We start from the raw sequence: 19,455 nt of genomic DNA on the forward strand, positions 1-19,455 counted from the left end.
ACACACACACACACACACACACACACACACACACACACACACACACACACACACACACACACACACACACACACACAGTCACTCCTGTAAATATGGGACCATATAGCATCAGGTTTTCTATTACTCGCATGCTGGGCACTATATATGCTGCAGGATAGGGGATAATTAAATCTACTATGCTCCGCCCTCTATCACACAGGTGTCAAACTCTTGCATTCAGGATGAACTGCAAAATGGAGAAATGTGTTCTACTTGACGAGCAACACATTTTTTTTAGAGTCTCATTAATTAATTTGAGCTCTGCCAAAAATGTGTGAGGACCTCAGCCCTTGAGGACTGGAGTTTGATATCCCTGTTCTATCAAATCTTGATATAAATATCCCACTTTTGCCCAAGCCTGGGGAAGGGGAGGGGAGGTGTTTAATTAAGTGTCGGGGAATCAGAGTAGTATCGGTAATAGGCAATCAGCTGAGTGCGGGGGTCATTTAATTACGGGGTTATTGGAGGAACATCGGAGGATCGGTAATAGGCATTTGACGTTGATATATATGATATGAATGAACAAAGGATAAGAACTCGTTTCTGACACTAAAGAACTTTCTCCTGACTCTTCTAGAAACAGTATGGTATCAGTTTGAGTATTCTTCTCCTAGACATAATCCTAAAACAATAAAAAAAATGCATGCAATTTTCACTAAAGATGGACTCTAATCATGTTTATAACCATTTCTTAAGGTTATATAGCCCTGGTTTATATTAGGTTCACCTTTATAAAGTCTACTGCCATTTAAAACCATTTTTGTCTTAGTTTTGGGTAGCATGGGGAAGATTCAGAACCTATGTGAAGCTATATAGCCGACCCATGTCCCTTAGATAACCAGAAATCAAGTTGAATTTATCAACTGGGAACAAAACATCTGTATCCATGCAGTAGTATTGATTACTGAATTCTGTTGTTCCAAAAAGTAAATGGATGTTGTGATTATTGTTCTGGATTCTTTTCTGTTATAGATTTGTACTGTACATCCAATACAGATATCTTTTTTATCTTCTTTGCCTTTTTTTGGATTAATAGAACCAAAACCAGTGTATCAAAAAACTTAAATATAACCCAATTCATGTTTAGTTTTGTTTGAAAAAATGGAGAATGGTGTGACACAGTCCTTCTTGTGAAGAGTAGGCCAATGAGATGCAAATAATTCAGAGTTAATGCAAGAGTAAGTCAATTTTGTACCCAAACATATGCAGCTTGAAAATGGATCAAACAAGTCCCACACAGGTTTAATTTAACTAGTCCTTTTCCTAGCTGCATTTGCATATATTTGCATACAGAATTTGCATGGTCCTGCATAAATTCGGAATTATTTGCATCTCTATGATCATTCCTAGTAAAGTGTCTCCTGATTGGTGGTGTAAATGTATTGTGTGGAAGGGATCCAGGCTAAATGCTATATTTTTGTTCCATATTTCAGTGTGGTGGATCTGGGTAATCTGTCATTATTACTAGTTCCATACTGTATTTTTTATTTTATTTTTTAACATGAAATTTAAGGCATTCTTGCCTTGCAGCGCTGGGTCCCTCCCTGGTTTGAATCCCAGCCAGGTAGCTATCTGCATGGAGTTTGTATGTTTTCCCCATGTGTCTGTGTGGGTTTCCTCTTTGCACTCCAGTTTCCTCCCACATCCCAAAAGCATGCAGATCAGTTAATTGGCTTCTCCCGAATTGGCCCTAGACTATTATACATACACTACATTAGACATATGACTATAATAGGACTATATTAACATTGACTATAACTATAATATGACTATAATAACATTGGAGTGGTTGCTGGACTCTTATATTGCTTGGAATGCCTTCTCAAGAGACACAACTCTTTTTAAAGATTTTGTGTTTTGTACCTGTGATACGTGTAACCCTCTTCCTTACTGAAAATTTCAAGAAAACGTTTACAAACATTTGTAAATTGTGCCAGAAAAGCAAACAATCAATAAGGTGAATCTCAATCGTTTTTAGCTAGCATAAGAGAAAGATACGAGTAACCCTCTTAACCTCCCTGACGTTCAATTTCCCCAGGATTTCTTTGCAAAAAGTGATACAATTAATTTTTATAACCTTTTTTTTCCCTTTAACTTGCCAAAATGTGTCAAGAAAGTATACAGTGCAGGAGAGTATTAACGTGTATACACGTTTACAATGTTCACAGCATGTTTTGTATGGACGTGTATATCTGTCAATACTGCTAGGGAGGTTATAGGACCACTACAGCGAAAAAAAGTGAGCAGGTAAAATCTGACAGTTTTTGACTAGTCCATCTCCTCATGGGGATTCTCAGGGTTTTCTTTGTTTTCAAAAGCATTTCCTGACTGGCAGTTGCTAAGTCTAACTTCCAAAATAGTGTGCAAGTGAGTAGGCAGGCTGGCTGGTATCTTACTATGTTGGCAGTTATACTGCTGTTCAAGAAACACTTTTGAAAACAAAGAAAATCCTGAGAATCCCCCATGAAGAGATGGTCTAGCCCAAATCCTGTTGGTTCTGTCAGATTTTAACTGCTTACTTTTTTCGCTGTAGTGGTCCTTTAATAATGTTTTTCTATACCCTGTAGAGTGAGCTGTTTTGCTTGCATGTTTGTTATTTTAATATAAATTCCTCTGCACACATGCACTGTTGGTACAATCAGTTTCTCTAATAAAAATCTGCCAAGACAATTTGCCAGTGTGTCACCAACATAACTCTTCTCCCTTCTGCAAAAGAAGTACGTTTTTCATTTCTGTCTCTTTTCCCATCACCTGCTAGTGGCTCCTATCACTTTACCAGGGAGTGATAAGAAATCTCCGCAAAAGACAGAGCAGAGAAAGGCATTTATGAGGTTAGGTATAAATGAAAATAAAGTTACGTTTTGACCTCCCTTGAGTTCATGTTGACTAAAAGATGTATAGACGCCTTCATCAAAAGAGCAGATCTCAATTTAATAAATCTTTATACGGTTAAGGCTCCCTGCACACTGCATGTGATTCCGATTTTTAAACGTTTTTTTACATGTGATTCCGATTTTTAATTGTTAAAGCATGCTGCGTTTTTTTCTGCATTTTTCTGTTGATAGCATTCAGGGAAAATCGGAATAGCAATTCAGAATCGGAATTGCAAATCAGATTTGCAGTGTGCAGGGAGTCTTAATCCCATCTCTGAAGATATTCTAATTCTAATGGTGTTGCCTGAGATGAGGGTTTTACCTCAGTTCATGGAGGAAATAACCTCAAATGTATCAGTCTTGATTTGTATACACTATTAACAGTATATATATAGTTGGACAGCATGGTGACGTAGTGGATAGTACTCTAGCCTTGCAGCGATGGGTTCAGCCAGGGCACAACCTGCACAGAGTTTGTATGTACTTTAAGTGTCTGCGTGGGTTTCCTCCGGTTTTCTCTAACACCCCAAAAACATACAGCGAAGTTATTTGGCCCTAGACTACAATGAACATATGACTATTGTATAAAGGTGTACAGAGGCGCCGGCAGTATAAAAGTAGCTAAAAAGGTTAAAATGTTCTGGTTGCGGCGGTGGACCAGCTAACCATAAACGGACAGCCAGGCTGTTAATTTTCAAATAAATACACAATTTATTCAATTGCTCCCAAACAATAGTCGCAACGCGTTTCACGGGCAAAACACCCGCTTCTTCAGGCAATAAGAGACAGGAGCAACAACACAGCATGTAGTCTGAGTGATGCTTGGCACCTCAGAGGTGCCAAGCATCACTCAGACTACATGCTGTGTTGTTGCTCCTGTCTCTTATTGCCTGAAGAAGCGGGTGTTTTGCCCGTGAAACGCGTTGCGACTATTGTTTGGGAGCAATTGAATAAATTGTGTATTTATTTGAAAATTAACAGCCTGGCTGTCCGTTTATGGTTAGCTGGTCCACCGCCGCAACCAGAACATTTTAACCTTTTTAGCTACTTTTATACTGCCGGCGCCTCTGTACACCTTTAAGCATTTAGAAGTCCACCCTTGGTGGAAGGGTGATCTACCCTACAACTTCCTCTATCCACGGAGAGCGACGTTTTACTCCTGAGTGGGGACAGGCTTGTTCTCCCCACCTGCCTTAACAGTGGTTGCTTTAGAGGCAACCCTGGTTTGTGAGTATATTACTTACGTTTCATTATACCTTCCAATCTTTACCAAAACATACTACACTATATTGGGCTCTCGGTCTTCCTTCTTTTCATATGACTATTGTAGGCATTTGATTGTGAGCCCCTTAAAGAGACACTGAAGTGAAAAAAAAATGATATAGTGAATTGGTTGTGTACTATGAATAATTACTAGAAGATTAGCAGCAAAGAAAATATTCTCATATTTTTATTTTCAGGTATATAGTGTTTTTTCTAACATTGCATCATTCTATAATATGTGCAGATTACACAACACTCAGCATTCAAAATGATTCTTTCAGAGCAGTCTGTGAACTAATGACCTCTCCTCTGCCAGAGAAAAAGAAAATAGTTCAATAACAGTTGAGATAATAAAAGTCAGAAAACAGCCCTCTTTCCTGTACTGGAAACAATTAGATTGATGTATCTGATCTTAATGTTTTATTTCGTAAGGCCCATACACACGTCGGACTTTTGCGAACGACGGGTCGTTTGAACGTCCCATCGTTCAGTCGTCCGCACGCTAAATCGGGCGTGTGTACAGACTGTTGTTCGGGTGATAAGACTGATTTTGAGTGATCCGCCCGGCGGATATATACAGTACATTTTAAATAATAATAATTGTGAGCTGTATTAAAACTTTTACGTTGATCTTAAGATGCATTACTCAGAAAATTTACCTTACTCTGTACAGAAAAGAGACAGAGGAAGGATCCCATATGTTTGCACCAAATATTGTTTATAATGGATTGCCTGTATTCAAAAGATTATGTATAGCAGTGCCATACTCTTTTGAATGCCAGCAACCCAGTCTGCATACAGTATGTATTACATATATTCTCTCCATTTGTCCTATACTTACTTGTGCTTTTTTCTGCTGTCTAAAATGTGGTGACAACAGACATTGGTTATGAGGATATTCTTATAACTGACATCAGCTAATTTGGTTCTATGTTGCCACACTAAATACTGGTCATGTTATCCAACCAGCACCATTGCCCAATTACCAGTAGTCCTTGATTGTACCTTAGAAGTTCTACTAAGGGATTGGCATATTAGAAACTTCTATTCCTCACTATGAATAATAATAAAGCTGTTGCTCCTACCGGACCCCTCTGGTCCAGGGGCCCTGGTGCTGCCACTACCTCTGCATCCTCTATTCCTACGCCACTGGTTGTAACTATGCTGCTAAGCAGCGATGGTTAATGTTACAGACTGCATTTTGTACCCACATGCATTTTACTTCTTGGCTCTACAATTACGTGTTTTGTTTGTGTCAGTATTTGTCATCGTCAAACTCCATTATCCGTTGAAAAACATAATCAGCACTTCGGCTATCTCTGCACGCTGGCACTCATTTATTGAAGGGTAATTCAGAAATAACAATTATGTTTTTCTTTATGAAACCACGCAAACTATACACACAAGTAAATAATGGGAAAAAAATCCCAGAATGAGTGATCTGCCTACCCTCCTTCTTCAGAATATTTATGACCAAAGGCTAGGATGTCAGATGCACGTCCGCTTCCATCACAGACCACAACAGGAACTGGCGGATTGTCACGCAGATATTCCAGGACGATCGAGATCACATTTGGCCCACCTTCAACAATAAGGGCCACCACTGGAACTCCTTGGCCAATTCCTGAAAAGGCAAAATAATAACCATGTTCCCAACATGACATTAGTACATTATATATTCTATTCCTAAGGCTAGGTTCACAGTGGTCAGTTGCTTAAGGCACGCAATATAATGTGTTATAATGACTGTGAACTATATTGGAGACTGGGCACAGACTTTCAAGAGGAACTCCAGTGAAAGTAATGTAATAAAAAAGTGCTTCATTTTTACAATAATTATGTATGAATGATTTAGTCAGTGTTTGCCCATTGTAAAATCTTTTAAATCCCTGATTTATATTCTGACATTTATCACATGGTGACATTTTTACTGCTGGCTGGTGATGTCAATAGAAAGAAATGCAGCTTGCTTTTTGGGCAGTTGGACCCAGCTGTAAACAGCTGTTATTTCCCACAATGCAATGAGGTTCACAGACAGGAAAATGTCAGGACCATGGCCCTGATATCACACTTTGGGAGGGATTTCACCATAATATCAGCCATACAGCGCCCCCTGATGATCCGTTTGTGAAAAGGAATAGATTTCTCATGGGATTTCTCAGCTACTGATTAGGATGAAGTTTGATTCTTGGTCACAGTTTCTCTTTAAACCAAAGCCTGCATGCAGCGAGTTACAATAAGGTGATCACTTACAATGCAGTACTGTGAATAGGCCTATAGAAATGTATGGGCAGTGAGTTGACAGGTAGAATTATTCTGCAATGCAACTGACCACTGTGAACAGGGCCTAACATTATAGAAAATGATCAATCACACAACAGTATTGCAATGATTTGAACTTATTGGAGCAATGGAAGGCTGCTTCCATCCCCTTTTCCAACGCTAGATTGCTAGATCATTAATAATAATTTTAGTTACCAAGCTCACTGAACCATGTGACCAACACTAGTAGAGCAGTCAATCCTTATGGCAGCTCTGTGGCTGCATATAATCCACCATTCTTCTGAGATAACACTTTATTAAGACAACAAAAACAACATAAAACAGTAGTAATGTATGGTAAATGAGGTCTATACACAGATGAAAGGCATATTTATAAAACATGAATTCAGCTAACATATGGCTCATTCCTCCCATATGCCGAATTTGATTTCTGTTATGTATGAAGATGAAGAACGGTGTTTACAGAAACATGGTGATTTGACGTGAAGCAGTATGGGTGGCTGTACTTGTTGGCAGCCATATGCTGGATTTGTTGTGTGGGAATTATAGATATTTCAGGAGTATTACCCCCATACATCATGATAATCTGCAAAAACCGAAAAACCTTTGCATGTGTAATAGTCTCTTTTCTTACAGCTTAATCACCTAATTGATGAAATATATAGGTCCCTAGTAGGGAGTCCCTACTACCTTCCTTTCCTTATAGGAAACGCAAAGTGTAAAAATCTGCTCAGTTTAACTTACCTAGGGTTTCATCTAGCCCCCTGTTGTCATTCTGGTCCCACGCTGTCTTTCAGCTTTGCTCCCTTTTAGCAGCTGTCCCAGTCTCCAAAGCTGCATGTTCGGCCCCGGGCCACGTCCTGGATTTTGCTCTTGTGGCCGGGAGCATTCTACACTTGCAATTGCGCATGTGCCGAATGCTGCCGCCTGCGGAAGCATGATCAAGGAGGCAGTAGCCCGCGCATGTGCAGTAGCCTGCGATTGGCCCGTCATTCAAAGGGGCACAACAGCTGAAGGGAGCAGTGTGAAAAGATGGCGATGGACCAGAACAACTACAGTGGCTAGTAGAAGCCCCAGGAAAGTTAAACTGAGTACATTTTTACACAAATGTTTTTAGGTGTGTAGACATGCACAAATATTGTCTTCTACACAGATCGGGACTCAAACCCTTGGACTACAGTTCGGGGCCAAGTTCCATACAGATGCATTGCTACCAAGAGGACAGTGTGTGATGCACAATGGAGTGGGAGGGGTAAGCAGGAGAATAATGCCCTCAGCTCTCCACATGCTAGATTCTTGGTAGAGGTGGCCCTAGAACGGTCACCTTGATCAAGGACCATCAGTATGCATACAAAGCTTTTTTTCACTGTTAGAGAGGTTCACCCACTTCCTCACAGAACAGATAGGAACATAGACATCAATAAAGTCCCACATTCGGTTCTATCCCCTGTTTAAACTATTCAAATCTGAAATAATACTTTTTTTCCCCCTGTACTTAGACTTTACAGTAATTTCAAGTAAAAGGTCATATCATTCCAAGGGAATGCTTACTTTTAGGATTGAAGACATTTTGATAAATGAGACCCACTGTGAGCCCACAATGCGTGCTGTGCATTTATATATGGATGCAGCTCACTAGGCCGAAGTAAAATAAACCATCTTCCAACTAACCTGACCATGTTCAGTATCTGAATATCTTCTAAAAACAGTCAGGTGAAATTGAATGAAAAGTTTCTAAAAAAAAGTTTTTTCCAAAAGAATTACCGGTATTCTGTTGAAAGCAAACAGTGATATTGTATCAGCTCTGTTTAGGAAAAAAAAAAGTTCTAGCCTGTTACGAGAAAATCAGATATCCATTTTCATTTGAAAAACAAGTCCTAGTTGTGTGTGATGGAAGACCGTTATAGCTGAAACTTATATAACAGCAGCTGGATACAATCCTTAAAATACTCTGTGTCAAAAAATGCTCAGAGCTGCCACTTTCAACATCTGACGGCTACTCTTCCATCAACAGCAATGCTGAGAGGGACAGGAAACCCTTTCTTCATCTGGTCTTTTCCACCTGAAAATACTTCTAACAGCCCCTACTTCCTTGCAATAGCTGACAGGTCAGCAGCCGTCTGCAGAGAAATAAAGGCTGCTAGACACCATGATAGGTGAATACTGAAAAGTGTATTTCTGAGCTTTTTGTATGACACAAAGTGTATTGAGAATTTTATTCTGCTACTATTACATGAATGACTACAGTGGAAGCAGAAAGTTAAAATTTTCAGTAGCATAGTACTTAAAGGGTATGAATTCTATATCTAGGTCAGTAAAATATGTTATGTTTTTTTTCCAAGTCAGAACTCTGAGTTCATTTTTTCAGTATCTTTTTCTTTCTTGCAGTGAACACTGAATTGTACAGAAGCATTTGGCATAACTAGTGTCCACCTGAATGCTACGTTCAAGAGATGCTTTGGGTAGCCTCTGGGTAAGTCTGACCTCATACTTATTTGTTACAATATTTATAACATGGGCAAAAGGGATGGCCTTAATGTAGCTCTATGTATTTCCATACTATGACCCTATTCAGGTAACATTTCTTGTTAGTTTCCTCTCAATTTTTCATCTCGTCTACAAAATAACTTTTTAGCACCTAAAAACTGGAAAAGTACTAAATAGTAGATAAAGGAGTAATATCAAATTTATTCTAAGTACTTTCTTGTTTTTTGGTGGCTTAAAAAGTATTTTTTGACAGGGCGTGAAAATATTTCATGGAAGAAAACTCAGGAGAAAAGTTAATTGAATAGGGTAAGTTAAATAAAGTACCACTGAACCCAAACCCAACCTGTGATAAAATAAACATGTTTTCCAAATACTTACCTCCCACAAAGCCAGCCCGGCATCCTGTCTTGTACCTCCATGGTCCTGCTTGGCCACTGTCCACATAAGAAGAACAGATCTTCTATTTTTCAAATGGTTCTGATCCCGGAAGCAAGGGGTCAGCTTCCGGGTCAGCACTTACACAAGCACTGAATTCTCTTCTATGTTAGAATTACTGTGCAATTGCATTGAATACATGCTCCTAACCATTACATGAAGGACAGCAAGTTGGCATACCCTGGGTGGGAAAGTGGTGGCAAGTGGGATGAACTGAGTGTGGACAGACAAGAAGGATTGCCTCTTCCACCTCATCCATAATTAATGGATAAATAAATAATAAATAATTGGAATCAAGATTGCATGGAACGTGGGAGGAGGTTAGGGGGGTTCTGTGGGTTGTTTCACAGCACTAACTACATTGCTGTATGTTGTATTGCAGTGAAGTGATCTCAGTTAAGTACTCTAATACTTCTAAAGAGACAGGTAGTATTGCTCACCTGCTGGAAAATTGAAAACCCCTTTGTTTTGGAAATATTCCACAAGCATAGCTCATGTGCATAGGCAAGCAGACAAGGATCGGCAATGATCTTCTACTGTAGTTACCAAACAAGCACATTGAAAAAATGGGTTGTATTTTCAGGGTATGAATCTTAAGAAATGTTCAGATCAGTGTTAATGCGGAAACATAACATGCCCAACAAATATGTAGAGGATATATCTGAGAGCTATTTTTATGACTTCCATGAGGCTACTTGTATAACTGAACAAAAAATAAGGTTATTTTCTAAAATAAATGAGATATACGTATGTTGAAGTTTATTAATATGAGACACTCCAACATGGACCTGTGACAGAAAGTAAAGTTCAATCTCCTATCCACATTTTCAGTGGTATAACTATTAAGGGAGGCCAATCCGGCCTTACATATAGTGCCGCTCCTCACTGCCCACCCCTCTTTCCAAATTCCCCTGCCATCCTTAGATGGCGACTTTGTAGATCAGTACAGGACAGCAGGTGTTGTTATAGCTACCTGTCTCAGAGTGGACTGCAAACCCTTTTCACCCACTTGCCAAAGTTATCTGTAGGCTGCCTTCTTCTTACATCAGTCTCCTGTCTCACAACGTACAATTACCAACTAGGGGAATGAAGACGTGAGGAGAAGGTAGACACCAGAAGAGTGAGGTAAGCTGGAGAATAGCGGTTGCTCAGTGCACCAAGGCAGGCAGCTATAAGTACACCTTTTTTCTTGTGCCACTCTGTATGTTGGGAGGTATAGCTATACTGGAGACATGGCTATACATAGAGAGGGACATAGCAGTGCAGAGGGACTGGTGTATTCTGAGGTGTCATAGTTGCTGTGGAAGAAAGAAGGGTGATATGGTGGCCACACATATGAGCCCTAGCAAATTCGAGATCAACATGGAGTGGTGGAGTTGCAGTGGCCTCATGATTTGAAGTTGCGCCTTGGAAAGTGTTCGTGATAAGCTCTATGTTTAGCTACTCTTCAGTCTAAGGTGCATTGCAGCTAAAATTAATGCAGTTGAAATAGCTGAGCATTCAGTCAATTTAGAAGGAATAACAATTGTGTATCTGTAATGCTGAGTCTGCTGGAAAATGATAGAAAACTACATCTAGTGCCTTCCTGACTGTTGCTCTGCATTTCACACAGATCGTTGTTGGTTCCACTGTTGAAACTACTCAACTGTGCATTTAATTCTTATTTTCATTTTTACATATCGCCAACATCTTCTGCAGCACTTTCCAGAGTATATAGTCTTGTCACTAACTGTCCCTCAGAGGGGCTCACAAATGTAATACTTACCATAGTCATATATCCATTGTAGTCTAGGGCCAATTTGTTTCAGGGAAGCCAATTCATTTATCTGTATGTTATTGGGATGTGGGAGAAAACAGGCATAGCCGGAGGAAACCTGCGCAAAATCTGTGCAGATAGTACCATGGCTTGGATTTGAACTGGGGACCCAGTGCTGTAAGGCACAGGCAGTTTAGGCCAAAGGATCGCACACCTTATGAAATGCAGATACAGATGTTGGACCTATAGCATTTCAAAATCCAATAATACAAAGAAATAAAAAGAAATAAGGGGCTGTGCCTTATTGTTCCATTACATAACAATTACCATACGACTGTTTGAGCCAACAATCATTTTGGAGCCACTCAGGATCTACTTTATCAAGGCACAGGACAACCCTTTCTTTGGATGATCGTATTACCATTTAGATCTTAAATGCAATTGAAAAAGTACTGAAAAGTAGGTGAATATATATCAAACTTATTTTGAGTAATTTATTGCACTGTGGGAGCTTTCTAAGTATTTTATTGCTAAGATTCGAAAATATCTCCTTGAAGAAAAGTCAGTAGAAAAGTTAATAGGATATGGACCCCTATGAAATTAACTGTTTCACCTAAGTTTTTGCCTAGGTGATGCTTTCACACACACCTTGTCAATATAGCGACAGCAAGCGAAAAAAAACTTAGAATAGTTTTGATAGTACTTTTTCACCAATTTTTTTTTATACCTTTTCAATTGCAAATTGCTGAAAAGTTGTTTCAGAAGAAGCTAAAACAATATGTCCAAGGAGAAAACCCAGAAGAAAACGTTAATTGCATATGGGCCTATGGGCCATTATGTACTCCATTCGTGAACTAATACAGTACCTCTGACATCAGTTGCATGTTATTTTAAAATAACTCTACATATTCAGTGACAGTAGAGGCACACCAAGTAAGCATTACTTCAAAACAAAGCAAAACAATCCAGAATGTACAGTTAATCCAGCCCAAACACTGAGTGCATATTACAGATGTTTATTAGTAAGCACCATGTGGATGCACCTTGAGATGACTAATGATGGGGTGATGGTTGAGCTAGATGTCAGCAATGACAGTTGAACGTCCCTTTGCCTTCCCAGCCCCCTTCATATATTCTCAGGCATAGGATGACAAAGGGAAGCCCACGGGTCACATGATTTCTGTTAATAAAGCAATGGCCTTCTGTTAAATGGTAAATGCATGTTCATAATGAATGCAAAATAACAGCATTGTTATCAAATGATATTATTATTGATTTATAAAGTGCCAACATATTCTGTGGCGCTGTACAAAGTAAGAAGCAAACATGGGGTACATAATAATACAGACAATGGTGTACACCAATATACAAGATACATAATTAGTGACAAAATACAAAAATGATACAAAATACAGAATACAAAATACAGAATTGGTAATGAATAATGATATAATGATTTCCAAGACACAAAAGGGGGAGAGAGCCTTGCCCTTGCGAGCTTACAATCTAAAAGGAAAGGGGGGGAAACAAGAGGCGGGGTAGAGAGCGTTTAAAGGTAACAAAGGTTGGCGAGTGGTGGATGTGTTTGGGAGGGCATTCCAGAGGAGGGGTGAAGCGTGTGCAAAATCTTGTAAAGTGAATGTGAGGAGGTAATTCTAGAGGAGGACAACAGATCTGATGTGCAGATCTGAGATTGCGATTGGGTTTGTATCTGAAAATTAGTGAGGATATGTACCGGGGAGAGAGATTGTGGAGAGCTTTGTAAGTTAGGGTTAGGAGTTTGAACTGGATCCTCTGGTTAATTGGCAGCCAGTGAAGAGCCTGACAGAGAGGGGCAGCAAAGGAAGATCGAGAAGAAAGATGAATGAGACGAGCAGCTGAGTTCAGTACCGACTGGAGCGTGGCCAGTCTGTTAGAAGGTAGTCCACAAAGTAGTATGTTGCAGTAGTCCAGACCAGATATTGTAAGAGCATGTATTAACATTTTAGTTGTGTCTTGAGTGAGAAAATGTCAGATGCGAGATATGTTTGTGAGTTGGAGATGGCAGGAGCTGATTATGGAGTGAACATGAGGAATAAAAGAGAGAGATGAGTTGAATATTACCCCCAAGCACCGTGCTTTGGGAACTGAAGTTATGGGAGTGTTATTAACATTTATTGTAACTTCAGGCAAATGAATATCGCATCACAATAGCAATCAAAGCACACCTAGAAATGTTTTAATCTAAAATTCCATTTAAAGATGATTTAATTGCGTTTCCATTACACTTCCTACAGGCAGATTAAAATCATTGTCATTTGTTACTTTTCTCTCATGTTTAAAGAGATTCAAAGGGAGTCTTAGTGTTACAAATGGAGTCCACAAGAGAGTCATAGCAAATAAAAGGATGTAATTCTGAATACAAAGGCTTAATGATGCTTTCTTTCCAGCTACCATAACATAAAAGATTAAATGTAACAATACACACTATTAATTAGGTCGAAATGATCGCTAATTATTCTCATGTATTATTTTTAATCAATTTATTAACAACAATTAGATTTTGCAATTGCCTAGTTCTCACAGCAGCTCCCTTGGAATGATACAGGATGATGTTAGATGAAATTTAAAATCACAGACACTGGTCCGCACGACAGCTAGGGGCCCCAGGCTCTCTCATTTGCTGGGGCTCCCAAACCACCTTGTAAGACTGGGGCCCCTGGGCTGTCGTGTGGACCAGTGTCTGTGATTTTACATTTCTTTTTTGCAGCTTCCAGGATGCGGTTGACAGGTGAGTGGTTAGGTAGGGGACCGTGTGGGAGATGTGCCTACAAGGGGCCTCACTGTAAACGATGCAATCTTGCGTCCAAGCAAAGCCTCCCACCTGAATGCTACCCAATTTTTGCAATTCCTGCTAGATTTGGTACAGCAGGCAAAGGGTGTATAATAGTACACCTGATTGGCTCACTGGTGTCTGCTGACCAGATAAAGGCAGGAAATTGCTCTAGCTGGGAGTTAGCAATTGTGTTTGTTGCAGTTAGGATCTTAAGATTAGGCAGTGGTAGAAGAAAGGTTCTGTGTGAGAGTAGGGCGAGGTTAGGTCATAGTAAAATATCGGTATATCGCTAAATATTACCAATATTTTACTATATGAATTAAGTAGTAGAGTTTCAGTAATCTTACTCATATTCTCAACTATTTCCTGTGCCCTTTTCAGCGGGTGCCTTTATTAAATGTATGCATATGGAATAATAAAAATGTAATCATTGGCTAGAGATGATATATGGTGTCCTTACATTAATCAGCATATTTAGCTACTGGCAAACTAGTGCCAGGAAATGCCAAGAGGTATAAAATATGCCTCTCTGGCTCGAATATACCATGGCAACAGGTACACATAGACTTTGCTGGGCCATTCCTTAGCTAGGGGTTCCTAATTGATGCACGTTCTAAATGGCTAGTGGTTTTCTGCATAACGTCTAGTCGTCTATTAACACTTCAACTACAATTGAGAGAATCACAACTTGGTTTTCGAGACATAAACTTTCAGAGAGGATTGTCTGTGGCCCCTAGCCTCAACAGGCTATGAGTGAATTTGCCCTTTGTTTACTATCACCCTCAACAGGAGGTACTTGACAAACACTGTCATTCACAAAAGGCTACATACTGTCGAGAGACTTTGTTCTGTCTCACCTCCTTTCGCCCTGAACTCAGTAGTGGAGAGGGAGGATGATGGAGCTGCAGCTGGGGAAACACTGTAAAATCTGGGAGATGAGTGTGCTCTGTCAGAGGGATGGAGCTGATAGTCAGTGTGTGACAGACGTCTGCGCATGTTGTGGAACGTACCCTGTAACTTATATTTATGAAGTCAACCTCTCTGTGTGCACCAGAGAGATGGATTTCTTGCACGTTACCTAGAACCTCTTTAGCTTTCTTAAGAGTACTTTGTGTGTGATTTCTGTGACTTACTGACTCTGTATTACTGCAGCTGCAGTTATTTGTCAACACAGGGTGATCACAGTTAAGAAAAATGTCAGAGCTTGGACCTTCAGGGAATTCTGAATTGCCTTCAGTATGACATTTCCTGAGGTCCTCAGAGGATAAGAATTCTGTGCTGGTTGCAGTAATCACCTCCTAGAAGCATATAACAGCAATAACAACAAAGGATAGTCTGAAGAATGCGGGGATTGTAGATTCCAAAGCAGTGACACAAAAAGTAGTTGAGAAGCTGATGAAAGCCATGGATTTCTTCTTTGATGTGCTGCTGACTATCATTTTCCACGTGCTTTTTAGTTTTTGAAATTCATAAAACTGACATACACGTGCAAGCTTCTTTTGCTATTTTGGGCAACTTTGAAGCAGTTTTTGTCTATCTTTGGACTTTTGTTTTAAAACAGACTGGATAAAGTGGATACAAAAATGATTCTTTCAATGCTGCTGAAGTCTTGTCTCGGCTACCTGAATACAAAAACATCTTGCGTTCAGAGCATAGTGCTGCAATTTAAAACAAACCCGTGAGTTTGCTAAACCTATTAAAAACATATTTTCTGAAACATGTTGACTTCGGGAGCCTCTGTCCCATTTTCACCATTCTCCATTGCTTTTTTAAAATTTAAAATCAGTTTATAAATTTTATTTTGCTGGGAAGATGGCTGTGACCCTAGAACTACTGCTAGGCATGCACTAGGTGTACCCATTGCAGCTGATACCTCCCCTTTCTCTTTCTCCATCGATAAGACGGCGACAAGGATCTTTACCGTCATTAAAATGGCAAATGGAGACAAATACAGACGGCATTTTGGGGCAGGAGACCATGGACCACATCATAGCCTAAGCCTATGCAAAAATTTACAGTCCTAACAGTTGCTTCAAATCCACTTTAGCTGTACAATGTGTGTGCAAACTTGCAATCATTTACATGAAGGCTACCCTAATCTATACAAATTAGATTGGGAATCATTCCCTCAGTAAATTAGATTTAGGGATGCTCATTCAGGTTCCCTCAGTAAATTAGATTTAGGGATGCTCATTCAGGATTTGCAGAATTGAAATTTCCGCATTTCCGTTCGGAAATTGGAATTTCTCATTGGAATTCCGCGAAATTTGATTTACCACAGCTGTGTAATTTTATCCCAATCACAGGACTCGGAAGCATTGGACCAATCAGAGAATGCAGAAATTATCTGCAAAAATCGGATCACCGCAGTTCGGGCCCGTTTCCACTGGTGATTTGGATGCGAGGCGATTGCCGCATTGCCATACATCCCTCTGCAGGTATCCCTCTGCAGATAATTCCCCTCTCCCCCATCGCATCACGCCAGATTGCATAGGTGAATTCGCGTAAATGGAAACTACTCCATTGACGTGAATTGGTTGCAGTTTCCTTGTGTTTTGCAATGCGGAGCGGTTTCTGCGTTGCAAAGTGTCTAGTGAAAACATGCCCTAATTTTAGAGCAATCACAAGACAGATTTTTGTTTTTTCCGATTGCCGTTTTTCCGATTGTTTTTGCATTCTTTGATTCAAGAAATAACTATTAAAATACTCCTCGGAAATCAGAAAACAGAAAATCGGAAATACGGAAATTGGAAGTGGTGGAAATCGGAAATTTTAAAAAATTAGAAATGGGCATTTCCACCCTTCCCTAATTAGATTTACAGTTTGCACCACACTTTAAAAAAAAAGCATACAATTGTCTTTAGTTTTGAACTTCTTATGACTGTTTTATTTTGTTTTAATTTTTTAGGCTACTTACACACCAGGACGTTGCGTTTAGGGGACGTTATAGGGCACATAACGTGTCCCTAACGCAACGCCTGGTGGTGTTGGAGCAGGACGCTACCAAGAGCCGCGTTACAAGCAGCTCTTGGTGCGCCTGCTCTGTCGGAGGCTCTGCGGAGACCACGTGAGCGGAGCTCTCCGCATCACGTGGTCCTGCCAGCCAATCAGCGGCCGCTCCAAAGAGTAAACACTGCAAGTGCAGTGAATGCCAAGTAGCCATGTTCCTGGCTACGTAGCGGCCTCTCCCCGCCTCCTCTCCGCCCCAAAAATAAAAAACAAAAAAACACCCGTACTGAGTATGTGCAAACAGTCTAACGCGGCTTGGCCGCGTATAAAGTACTGCATGCAGTGCGTTGTCTTGACGTGAAGCGCTACTGTGTAACGCAACGTGGGCACTGTGAACAGCCCATTGATTTTTCATTGCTGTGCGGTGGGGGTGCGTTACAGGCTGCTCTAACGTGCGCCTGCACTGTCCCACTGTGAAAGCAGCCTCAGGGAAACTGTAACTTATTTTTAGTTTTTAAAACCTTGAAACATATGTATACTAGCTGTTTGCTTGTTTCACAGAAAATGTTTCGCTTTCAAATGCTTAGGAAATGTTAGATATATGACACCCAAATAGTTTAAAAATAGAATGTAGCTTTGATTGTGTTTGGCAAGTTTCAAATGTCATTGTGGCTGTAGGGCTAGCTCTTCTAGCTCTGCCACAAGACTCCTGGTTTCCCATGCCATAGGGAAAAGCCTTCATCCTCAGGAAGTGTAGCACAAATCCATCTATAAAGCCATTCGGGGACATGCGACTATATCCCACAGCTAACAAATGATGGACAGCTTCCCAAATCTCACAGCACCAAAGAAGCAAGGCTCCACAAAGCTTGCAGAAAATGTGTTAGCCATACATATAGGGACAGAAGCACTTCTGAGATCTCTTGCAAATATTTATGCAAGTTTTCAGGGACTAAACATAAATAATCCACAGAAAAAAATGTAAAAAAATAAATGTTTTGTACATACCTAAGGAAAAAAAAACCTAAAACGAAAATGTTCAGCTTAACATTCTTCATTAGATGATGTTACAGTTTACTAGTTTAGCCTAACTAAAAGTATGGGATCTCCAAATTCAGAAAGGTTGATTTGTTAAGACAGATACAACCAATACTGCAGCAAAACATGAAACAGTAAAGATAAGAATAGATTATGTATTTTCTATGAAATAAATTAGATATGATCATTTCTAATATTAACCACTTTACCCCCGCGCGTACGTATTTCTCCGCCCCTTTTTCCATCCTTTAAAAACCAGGGACGGAGAAACACGTACTTTCCGCGTTCCCGACGCTGCCCGCGCTCCCGCTCGTAAACACGCCGCCCGCCGCTAGTAAACACGCCGCCGCCCGCTCGCCCAGAGATCAACGAACGGGAAAATCCATTCCCGTTCGTTGATCTAAGCCCCGCAATGATCAGCTGCTCTCCTATGGGCAGCGCGATCATTGTGAGAAAAAACTCACGTGTCCAGCCTCCTTATTCTTCCTCCAAGCTTCCGGAAGGAAGCTTGGAGGTCGCATTAAAACAAAAAGTTACTGTGGCCATCTTGTGGCCAAATAGTAAACTACACCCTACACATTTTTCACATACAAATAAATGACTTTTACACATAAAATTAACTCATTACCTCCCACACTCCCCATTTTTTTTTTTTTGTAATTAAAAAAAAAATAAAAAATTTACAATTAAAAAAAATACATAAATAGTTACCTTAGGGACTGAACTTTTTAAATATTTATGTCAAGAGGGTATAACACTGTTACTTTATAAACTATGGGCTTGTAATTAGGGATGGACGCAAAACTGAAAAAAATGCACCTTTATTTCCAAATAAAATATTGGCGCCAAACATTGTGATAGGGACATAATTTAAATGGTTTTATAACCGGGACAAAAGGGCAAATATGTTTCATGGGTTTTAATTACAGTAGCATGCATTATTTAAAAACTATAATGGCCGAAAACTGAAAAATAATTATTTTTTTCCCCACATTTTTCCTATTTTCCCATTAAAACACATTTAGAAAAAAATAATTCTTGGCATAATGTCCCACCTAAAGAAAGCCTAATTGGTGGCGAAAAAAACAAGATATAGTTCATTTCATTGCGATAAGTAATAATAAAGTTATAGATGAATGAATGGAAGGAGCGCTGAAAGGTGAAAATTGCTCTGGTGCTCAGGGGGTAAAACCCCTCAGTGGTGAAGTGGTTAAAAAAGGAACCTCTCTCAAAGTGCTGGGCCAAGGCAGAGGCAATTGAGGTGCCAGTATTGTTGCAGAGGTGAGAGGGGAGCATCTAACTCCCCACTAATGTGTCCATTCCCAGTACAGCTGCAGCGAGGAACAGTGGCACAGCAGTGACAGATGCCACACCACACTGCCCAACCATGTTCTGATCTCCTGCTATCAGTGATCTGATAAGATTGAGTGGCATGGGAGTGCTGCCTAGTGTGTAGACATGACATTCTATTTATACAGTCTGATGATTGTAGTAGCTGACAAAGTCAGGCATGTAGC

The 19,455-nt window shown here is 40.0% G+C and overlaps 1 protein-coding gene across 8 annotated transcripts in view; it reads right to left on the reverse strand.

Moving 5' to 3' along the window:
• Positions 1 to 19,455, reverse strand: part of TRPM3 (transient receptor potential cation channel subfamily M member 3) — a 700,748-nt gene that overhangs the window by 220,920 nt on the left and 460,373 nt on the right. For all 8 annotated transcript variants that reach the window (XM_068236331.1, XM_068236340.1, XM_068236285.1 and 5 more), the window contains exon 7: positions 5,625 to 5,799. In XM_068236331.1, the coding sequence (XP_068092432.1) occupies positions 5,625 to 5,799 (175 nt within the window). The remainder of the gene's footprint in view (positions 1 to 5,624; positions 5,800 to 19,455) is intronic.

The sequence above is a fragment of the Hyperolius riggenbachi genome, chromosome 1 (assembly GCF_040937935.1).
Source record: "Hyperolius riggenbachi isolate aHypRig1 chromosome 1, aHypRig1.pri, whole genome shotgun sequence".
NCBI lineage: Eukaryota > Metazoa > Chordata > Amphibia > Anura > Hyperoliidae > Hyperolius > Hyperolius riggenbachi.